At 38.2% G+C, this 10642-nt stretch overlaps 1 protein-coding gene across 1 annotated transcript in view; it reads left to right on the top strand.

Annotated features, from left to right (window-relative positions):
* The window catches only part of LOC107590477 (podocan-like), a 33504-nt gene extending 23449 nt beyond the window's left edge, over positions 1 to 10055 (top strand). The window contains exons 7-10 of the mRNA XM_016279231.1: positions 4894 to 5009; positions 5153 to 5810; positions 6726 to 6874; positions 9371 to 10055. Of these exons, the coding sequence (XP_016134717.1) occupies positions 4894 to 5009; positions 5153 to 5810; positions 6726 to 6874; positions 9371 to 9548 (1101 nt within the window). The 3' untranslated portion in view covers positions 9549 to 10055. The remainder of the gene's footprint in view (positions 1 to 4893; positions 5010 to 5152; positions 5811 to 6725; positions 6875 to 9370) is intronic.
* Positions 10056 to 10642: the final 587 nt, after the last annotated feature.

The following is a 10642-nucleotide window of genomic DNA, read 5'->3' as shown; positions in this document are numbered from 1 at the left end:
TGTGTGTTTCGTTGTGAAAGCGAAACTACTTTGTTTGGTCTTCCAAAAGAGGACGATATCTGCTTCGTCATGCCTGGAGCTGATCCGTGCTGGTTGCTGAGGAAATACTACAACTTTGTGCTGTGGATCGCCGGATCGGCTTTCACCGTGGACGAAGTGGAGTCCAGCCTGGGGTCGTCACATGTGGTTGCCGCAAGCCCGCCCGCCATGCTGTTCCTTAGCCCACTAGCCCACTCACTCAAGCCGGCCTCTGCTCACTCTAGCCGGCCGGCGCTAACTCTAGACCCCGGCCTCTGCTCATTCTAGGCCGCAGTCGCAGCGGTTGTGGGAGGCAGGGTGAGGGAAAGTTCATCTGGAGGCGCTCAGCTCCAAACACAGCTCCAGAGACACGCGTTGACTCCAGGCTTTTGGCAGTACGACAGCAGTTAGCGCGTAGCTGGCTAATGCCGCACGGTGCTTTTCCCAGCCTAATCTTCACAACAACAGCGGTTAGGACAAAAACAACAGCAATATGAGTCATGTTTATACATAGCCGTGCTGGTTTTGTTGCTTTGTTGCGCATTAGGGGTTATTTTTCATGCGTGTTTGATGGTGGGTAGGGAGGAAACCTGGAGCGCTAACCACATGTCACGGCCAATTAGAGCGCGGCACTTTTGGGTGGTGAAACACTCGGCGGTCAATTTGAGTTCACTGCAAACTAGCTAGAATTTGCTTTTGCTTTTTACAACACAGTGAGGTGGTCATCCGTCCACAGTTTGAGTCTGAAATTAATTTACCCTTCCGATGGGGGGTAAATTGAGAAAAATTACCATTCAAAAATATTTCTGATGATAGAGTGTTTGAATTAACTTTCTTGCTGTGAACTGATTCTTATTTTATTTAGTATTCTATACAGTGATAAAGGCTATGTCGATTATCATTGCAATATAAACATACATTGTCCATATGAAAATACCTGAGATGGCTTGAAGAACACAGATAAACCATATACTGTTATAATTGTGTGATGATTCTCATCACATTTAATCATACAAAACATTTCTTTCCGCAATTTTTTTCAGCTACAGTAGCTGTGTCTCATTTAGAAGGCTGCGTCCTCCGGAGGTCGCATTCGAAGGCTGCATACGTCATCGAGGCTGTCTCATTTCAGAAAAGCAAGTAGGACACTCAGAATGCGACCTTCTTTCACAGGATTTCGGAGGATGCATGAGGTGTATCCTTCGCTGCTACAGATAACCCACAATTCTTTGCGTCGCCGTGAACAACCGTTGTTAATTTGAAAAAGCCCGGCGCTGGCAGATGTAACGTACACACAAGCGCAGATGTGGTGTTTACAACTTACCTTAATTCGCCTCGGTAAAAACGGATAAACTTTGTTTTTAATAACCTCCTCCTTTTTTTCTCTAATAGATGCCTGCTGTATGTATGTTGCAGCTCCTCAAACATTGAACAAAATATAACAAGTAAAAGCATTTTTTTTTTCAAATTACTTTCCAAATTTAGAAATACATTTCCTTCATTTAAGTAGTGTGAGTGCAACAATGCTCTAAATGTGTTGGCATAGCAACGCGATACTTCCGGTTTCCTTTTCCGCCAGTCCTACGAAGGCCGTCTCGTTTAATTCTAGGTTGAGGACACTTCGTATATGCATCCTACAGAGGATGCGACCTCCGGAGGGTGCAGCCTTCTAAATGAGACACAGCAACAGTATGGTAGGGGCGTAACATTTCCATCGCACACTTGAGGTATTCGGCCAATCACAATGCAACGTGTTTCAGAAAGGCGGGGCATAGAGGAGAAACAATAATGTACAGTATGTGGAAAACAATGTTTTTTTAACCTTAAACCGCATAAACACATTTCATTACACAAAATAATATTCTTTTTAGCAACATCATATGGCCCCTTTAATGTTTAGAACAGTGCAAATACAAACACCTTTAGAAACTCATAGTTCAGCATCAAACACCATGATATGTGTTCAAATGAGAGCCCATTTCTCTCCAAAACGGTGCCAGTTTTAGCGTTTTGCAATATCACAGCGCGCATCACGCGCTCAAACTCATCAAAAGTCGACAAGCTCAACAAGCAACAACAACGACTTATCCAAGTGACCGCTGCAGAACGCACGCGAGAGAGAGAAGAGGCAGGGTCTCATGAGTGAGTGGGGAATTTACCGAACGTGGCACTTGCGTGAGTTAACACTTAACACTGTATGCAATACCCGCAACCTCACACCAAATTTCAGGCCGTATAGATAGGCAAGCATATATACAAATCATTTAGTAAGCAGAAATCCGAAATTGACCTTAACATATTAAGTTAGAGGAAGATGCAACTGAACTGATGCTTGAAGAATGCACTTCCAGCAGTCATGATAAACAGCTGGCGGTTAAAGTTTATGCACAATTTGATTTGACGAAAGTCACGAGACCTATTACTCTCTATCCAATCACGTTGATGGATAAAATAACATTAAAATAAGCATGTAACGAACCAAAAACGGGGGAAAATAGCGGAGTAAAAGTACCGATACATCACTTAAAATGTACTCAAGTAAAAGTACACAATTTTTAAACTACTCAAAAAAGTACAATTACTGATAAAAACTACTTAATTACTGTAACGTGAGTATTTGTAATTCGTTACTTCACACCCCTGGTTTCATGTCATATTAAACCATTTCCATTCTTCCATGCATTGGCAGTCTAAAGTGGTATTTTTTTCCCAAAACGCACCATAAAAGTAGTACATATTATATTTCAAATCTTCTGAACCTATAGATAGTTTCATCATGTGAGGAACAGAAAGTTTTGAAATGAGAAGAGCATCAACTCTTGGAGTGAGAGACTTGTTGCACTCTCACTATTTATGCATTCTTGTCTCCGTCTACCAATCAGAATCCTCGAGCACTCATTAGTCTTCTGAAATAAAACTGGACATTTTTTAAAGGGGTCATATGATGTTGCTAAAAAATAACATTATTTTGTGTATTTGGTGTAATGAAATGTGTTTATGCGGTTTAAGGTTCAAAAAACACATTATTTTCCACATACTGTACATTATTGTTTCTCCTCTATGCCCCGCCTTTCTGAAACGCGTAGATTTTTACAAAGCTCATCGTACTGAAAAGCGAGGTGTGCTCTGATTGGCCAACTATCCAGTGCGTTGTGATTGGCTGAATTCCTTAAGCGTGAGACGGAAATGTTACGCCCCTTACCTCGTACTGTGGTGCCGTGTCCCGGCGCGACGAGACAAAACCAATAAAACCCATTATAAACGAGGCATTTGTTGCATCCAGTGGTGACATAATTACGGATTATAATGACTTATACTGTCTTTTTACGCGTTGTGTTGCATCGCGCCGCGTAAACATTAAACCCTGTCTGCATTTGTGATCGGAGAAACGACAAACAACAAGTGCTACTCTACACTGCTCAAAACTCGCGTTTGAATCGTCAGTGGCAAATCCTTTAAATATGCGTACACAGCGTCTCCACGACATGGTGGCAGCGGCAACAATACTACAGCGAGAATAAAAGTTACACCTCCTTTCTTTGCGTAAACATTTGGGCGGCGTTATGCAAATCTTCCCACATCGTGATGTAGACATGTGGGGGTGTGTTAGAACGAGCCGTTTTAGGAGGGCGTGGATGAGTCTTAACTTTTATAAAGAATATCTCTTTTGGTTTGAGACTTTAGTCTTTGCAACTTTAGGGATCTTATCTATTCACGAACAACTTGTAACACTCCAAAGAGAAAGGAAAACTTGAAATCGCATCATATGACCCCTTTAAAGTTCACAGAATATTCAGAATTAACTTTTTCAGAACTTAATGGGAACATAAACAAAACGTTCTTATAGCACTTTTTTATCATCTGGATAGTACAGACTTTTGAACTCCCACCAATATGGCCACCAAGTAAACCATCTTTTTATTCTGTTCAAGTTTTTTCCCCTTGTTAAACCTACTAGAATGACCGGAGTGCAGGTTGCAAATAAGTGACTTGGGATTTTCTTCGAATTTTCTTTCAGCCAAATGAACTAAACTTTATTCACGGCATTTTGTACATTTGCAGAGTTAAGTTAAAATGCTGTATTTCCAATTGCCAAATTCCCCAAGCACGTCCCCATACGCAATCTTTGATAATAATCAGAATTAGGAAGTCATTGTAGTGCAGCCAAAAATAAATTTTGTGAAACAAAAATTATTATTTCCCTACCTGATTCCCTAATGCGTCTTCTGGTTCAGCTCTCAAATTTCATCCATGCTCGACAATCTTGTTTCATTCAAATATGGTGTGTCATGGTGTGGCTGTCAAGTTATCCACGGCTGATCAACGTAGAACATAGATGGACATTTAGATTAGAGTGATTACTAAATTTGTTTGTAAAATAGCTTCCAGTTAAGTTTAAATTTATTCATGTATTTATTTGTTTGTTTGGTTGGTTGTAGTACAATACTGTAGAATGAAAATATCAGCCATTTTTTGCTATCAACCATGACATAAAAACGATCATCTATTGAAAATTTTCAATTTTTTTATTTTTATGTAAATTCTTAATTTTTCTTTTTAAATTGTATAGATATTTTTAAAAAGTCAATATCAATGTATTGCTAGTCTTGATGCACCATATTTGAATTGATAATAGTCAATAATGGCAAATGTCATTGATTCATTGACGTCAAACCTGGTGTGATACGTTTTGATGTGATTTGTTAATTTGTGCTAACAAATCATTTAAAACCTCCTTTTGACATCAAAAGAATAGCAGCAGGTCATCATAACAAATACAAAATATATGATACATAATGGCATCATTGCCTCAATGCACCTCAAATGCAACTGGTAATGTGATTTTAGATTTTTTTTTGGTCTGTTTTTCTGCAGAACAACAAGTTGGAGAAGATTCCTGGAGGTGCGTTCGATACTTTGTTCCATCTTCGGGAACTTTACCTGCAAAACAACTTCCTGAGTAATGACGGCATGGATAATGAGACCTTCAGGTCAGCAGACTGAATAAACAAAAAAACAACAACATCATTTACCTTGCACTCTTTCTTCTGCATGGCTCTCTCCTTCCTAACCTTCTTGTAAAAGCCCTACCTGAGCTGTAACTGATGGAAACTATCCTGCATTCTCTCATCAGTCACTTGAACAGTCTGGAATATCTGGATTTGTCCAATAACAACCTGACCATTGTTCCTCTCGGGCTTCCTCGAAATCTCATCCTGCTTCACTTGGAGAAGAACTCCATCCAGAGCATCACAGCCAACGCATTGACGCCCATCCGAAATTTGGAGTACCTGCTCCTCCACAACAACCACCTCCGCTCTCGCTCCATCCATCCGGCCGCCTTCCAGGGTCTCAAACGACTCCACACCGTCCACATGTACAACAACCTTCTCGAACGCGTTCCCCGCGGACTTCCTCGCCGCGCGAAGACCCTCATGCTGCTCCACAACTTCATCAGCGAGATCGGACGCAACGATCTGATCACGCTCTACACCCTGACAGAGCTCAACCTCAGCTACAACCGCCTCACCAGCGCCAAGCTCCACAGAGAGGCCTTCAGGAAGCTCCGCATCCTGGAGATCCTGGATCTGTCGGGAAACAAGCTGCAGACACTGCCGTTGGGTCTTCCCAAGAGCCTCCAGGTTTTGAAGGTGAAGGACAATCAGATGGCTGAGGTACCGGAAGGAGCTCTGATGGGAATGAGTTCGCTGAGGGAACTTTACCTGACCAACAATCAACTGAAGCTGAACTCCTTCTATCAGGGAGCTTGGCAGGAGCTCAGCACGCTCACGGTGAGTGATCATCAGTCAATCAAGAATTGTTATGATTGAACTTGATTAGAACAAAATGTGGCAACCGTGTATGAATGAAAATGAATGAATGCATTTTACAGAGCTTAGAGAATTTGGGGGCTTGTGGGGGCTTGAGTTTTTCTGTTAAACATACTACTAGTAATATAAAACATGATAATTTCTGACAGAATGATGGGCTCATGAATAATAAATATATAGAAAAATGGGGTGAAGTTTCTCAAGAGATCAACTAGACTTTTGTGCAAGTAACCTTGATTCATGTTACAACTGGACTTCATGAAAATAATTAATTTTTATTTTCATATTTCATATTATTTTATTTTTTAATACATTTTTTTACATAATTTTTTGTTTTATATTTTTAATTTCTATTTTTATAGTTTATTTAATTTCCTTTTATTTTTTTGTTATATATTTTTATTTAATTTTATTTTGCCTGTGTGGACTAAACTTGTTTTTCTGTTATCAGCTGGATAAGAAAAGCAGACTTTATGCTCTTAATAAATAATACAAATATAGAAAATGGGGTAAAGTTAGTCAAGTGATCAACTAGATTACCATTATTGTGCAAATAACCTTGACTAATGTTATAAGTGAACCTCATAAAAATTAATTATTTGATGTATTTATTTTGCCTGTGGAGTAAGTAATTACAGAGAGACCTTGTTATCTTTTATCAGCTGGATAAGAAAAGCAGACCCTACACCCTTACATGGGGAAACAAATATATAAAAAAGCAATTTCTTTCACTGCATGATTTCATAAGTGCTGTTTCCAGCCAAGGAAAGATTCTAGACTGTAAAGTCCAATTTCCCATTTCAAAGGCTTGGCCGTAACTCCCTTTGATATATGAAGAAAGAGGATGCTTGAACGTGTTTTATGTGTGTTTTTTAGACGCTAGATCTCTCCGGTAACATGTTGTCACACATTCCTTCTGACCTGCCCGAGTCTCTTGAGTTCCTTCACCTGCAGAACAACAGAATCAGCTCTGTTTCAGACACAGCCTTCCTCAACACACCCAACATCAAAGGCATCTTCCTCAGGTGACTCGCTGATCCTTTACTTTTTGTCTTTTTCACTTTTCACTATTTTTCATCCTATCGCTAGGAATGGCTGGCGTCCCACTAGTTGATTGTTCAAACTATTTTCAGTTAAAACCTTAAGTCTCCTCTTGCTCACCAAGGATGCATTTATTTGATCAGAATTACAGTAAAAACAGTAATATTGTGAAATACTTGTATAATTTAAAAGAACTGTTTTATATGTGAATATGTTTTAAAATGTCATTTACTCCTGTGCATTTTCAGCATCATTACTGCAGTCTTCAGTGTCACATGATCCTTCAGAAATCATTCTCATATGCTGATTTGCTGCTCAAGAAACATTTCTGATTATTATCAATGTTGAAAACAGTTGTGTTGCTTCATATTTTTGTGGAAACTGAAATACGTTTTATTTTTCAGGATTCTTTGATGAACAGAACGTTCAAAAGAACAGCATTTATTTGAAACAGAAATCTTTTTGTAACATTATAAATGCCTTTACTGTTATTTTTGATCAATTGAATGCATCCTTGCTGAATACAAGTATTCCTTTCTTTTTTCTTACTGACCTCAACGCTTTTGAACAGTAATTTAGATGCATTACATATACTGTAAATGTGTGTTTGCTCCACGTTTAAATCATTATGGAATAGATGTGAATCATGTAAATGAGCTGTAAATGATGGCACTGATTTTGCATGTAAACACATTTTACAGCCGTTCCGATGGGTTAGACAAGCACCAACACATGCAGACGCTCAATGTTTATTTTTGGTGTGAAAACTAGATAAAAACCAGACAAGATCAAAATCTCATGTAAACATGGTTTTCTCGCATTGTTGGATTTTATAATGAGTTTTATTTTGAATAGCTATCAGCATTTTGTTGTACATTCACACATTCACACAACTCTGATTGTTTGTGTGCTCAGATCAGAGTTTTTTTGTGTGTTTTTTTGAAACGGTGATTTTCGTGCTCTGCTGTAATGAACTCAATATTGAAGCTCTCACAGCTGCACTTACTCCCACATAACGTGAGGCGAGAACATTTCAATAAAATCATACAGTAAGAGCGTTCAGACTGTAAACTGAGAGCATGTGGAGCGAATGAAAGAACGGACAGATTTCAGTTTTCTCATCCTGACCCGATTATCGGTTTCAGAAACATCTGAAGCACAGAGATTTAGACTAGTTTAGGTGCTGGTTGTGTGTTTTAATGGTGTATATTCTAAATATATATTTTAAAATTATAAACGCTCTTTTTATCTTACATTCTGCAAATAGGTCACTATGTCGGAACAATACATTTTGTCTAGCACATATATATATATAGCACATATATATATATATATATATATTTCAGACTCCATATGGTGCAGTAAAACCATGATGAAAAGCATAATTAAAAACTGTACTTTAGTGAAACAGTCTCTAAATATTTACTATGAAGAAAATATTTGCTGTCATTAAAATGATAATGAAAAGTACTTTATTGAAAAAGTGATAAAATAGCATGTAATTTCAATTGACAATAAAATGGAAAGAATTTTATGTCGCTACACTGTAAAACAAATCTGTAAACATAGGTATTGTAGTAACATGAAGGATTTTTCCATATTGCTCTTTTACAGGTGTTTTACCTATATTTTTAATGTTGCACTCCATTGCATTGTGTTTTAGAGTGAATGGAAATGTCTGTAAAATTACTGGATAATGTCCTGGCAGAACATTTTTCTTTTAACAAGTGTAGACCTACATTGTTCTTTATTCTGTAAAACTTAAGGACTTTTATAATATTCAAGAAAAAAAAAAGTAATAAAGCAATACAGCTTTGCAGGAGCAATATGAAAGGAACAGTAGTTTGTCCAAAAATGAAAATGGTAATTCACATTGGCAGAAGAACACAGATGTTCAAGAAGCATTAATGTCAGTGAAAACAAATTTTTTAATTGCGATATTTACTTGATTCCAGACCTAATACTCATGTGGGAGAGGCAGATTGCTCTTGCACATAATGTCCTGTCTGATCTGTCTCTGTCATCAAAAAGATGGAAGAAAATGAAAAAGATGGATTTAAGTGCATCAATAAAACACTCTGTGCTCAGTCTCAGGTGGACAGGAGATATCATGGACTCGATGGACGTTTCTTAATGGACATGCCTGAGCCATTACAACCCATGTCAGTGTAACTTTTTAGCAATTTAGCTAGTCTATTTATAACAGTACGGGCTGGAGCGCTGCTCATCCTCACTGAACTCCTGCTTTGATTTGAGAACATGTGATGTTTCAGGATGGAGCCACTCATCTTTTCTGAGAATTCACTCTTCTTGCTGTTTAAACCGGAATGGGATGGCCTGCCTGATAATGTCTTCCAAATTGCATTTGATTTGCAGGTTTTACTTGTGATGTTTCTGAAATTAGACTTTAAAATCAGCCTTATGTCACGCTTCCTTTGCATTTTACTCTTTCTCCGCCTGTCGTTCTGTTTCTCCCTCAGATTTAACCGTCTCTCAGTTCATTCGGTGTCCGAAGAGTCTTTTTCTCACCTGTCCAGGCTTCAGGTGTTGGACATTGGCCACGGTAACATCTCTCCCAACCGAGGCCAAGCAGGAGAGCAGGTGGAGGAGGTAGAGGAGGAGTTACCGTACGAAAAAGAGGAGGAGAAACATTCATGAGTCAGATGAAAAAACTGTAAAAATTCATGCCTTGAACTTCCCTTCACTCAAAAATAAAATAAAAATGACAAGCAGTTTGAAATTATAAATGCATTGTGGCTGCTGACAAAATGTGATTGTTTCCAAAAGCATTGACTAATTACATCTGCGTGCTTTAATATGACATGTTAGACGTGAGAACGGAAAATACTAATTGTGCTACTACTAATTTCTGTCTTTTTCATAAAAAATGGCTTTATATTGAAATAGGATGCAACAGTAAGACAACAAAAGTCCTATACTTTAATATCTGGTGCAGGATGCCGGAAAATTTTATTGGTTGTCTTATATTTTTTTTTGTTTTTGTGGTGTTTGCTCTTTCACGGCTCACGGCTCATTGTGTTTACATGCATAATACCGTTTTGTACTATGAAATTATAATTTCTTTCTCCAGAGAAAAGGCTTGGGGTATTTTTTTCTGTAAAGGAAGACTTATTGTTGAAAATAAAAATGCTGTCTTCTGAAGTCATAGGATAGTTTTGTGTGAGGAAGAGAACAATAATTGACACTTTTTTCGATGAATAACAGCTTAAATTTCAATCTGTTCCTTTACAAATCTATCATATGACTTGACTGGCTTGATTGCTGGATTGTGCACCTTTCAGAATCTAATTGAGGCTGTGTTTACACTACAACAGTGTGCTTAAAATGGAAAAGTCTTTCCTTTGCGTTTTTTCACATACAGACGACAGCATTGTCAAAATGATCCCCGTCCACACAGATCTGTGAAAAGTGACTTAAAATGCTGTATGATGCATGCCAGGCCAGTAGTTGCCAATGTCACTTTGTAGAGAAACACTATGTGAACATGTAATACGCATGCGCATGTAATCACCGTTTCACAGATTTGTGTTTTTGTAGTTTACACGGAGACGATAATGGTATCATTTTCAAAACACATTTCAAAAATTTGCGCTTTTAGGCCCCAAAGTGCCATTGTCGTGTAAATGAACAGCCAAAACACAAAGTTCTCAGTTTTTAGTTGAATATGATGTCTTGTAAACGCTCCCTTAGAATGTTTTTTTTTAATTATCATTCAATTCCTGAACTAAGGT

The sequence above is a fragment of the Sinocyclocheilus grahami genome, unplaced genomic scaffold (genome assembly GCF_001515645.1).
Source record: "Sinocyclocheilus grahami isolate Dianchi unplaced genomic scaffold, SAMN03320097.WGS_v1.1 scaffold128.1, whole genome shotgun sequence".
In the NCBI taxonomy this organism is placed as follows: domain Eukaryota; kingdom Metazoa; phylum Chordata; class Actinopteri; order Cypriniformes; family Cyprinidae; genus Sinocyclocheilus; species Sinocyclocheilus grahami.
Note: the sequence above shows the minus strand (reverse complement) of the source record. Positions and strands in the feature narration are given on the sequence as shown.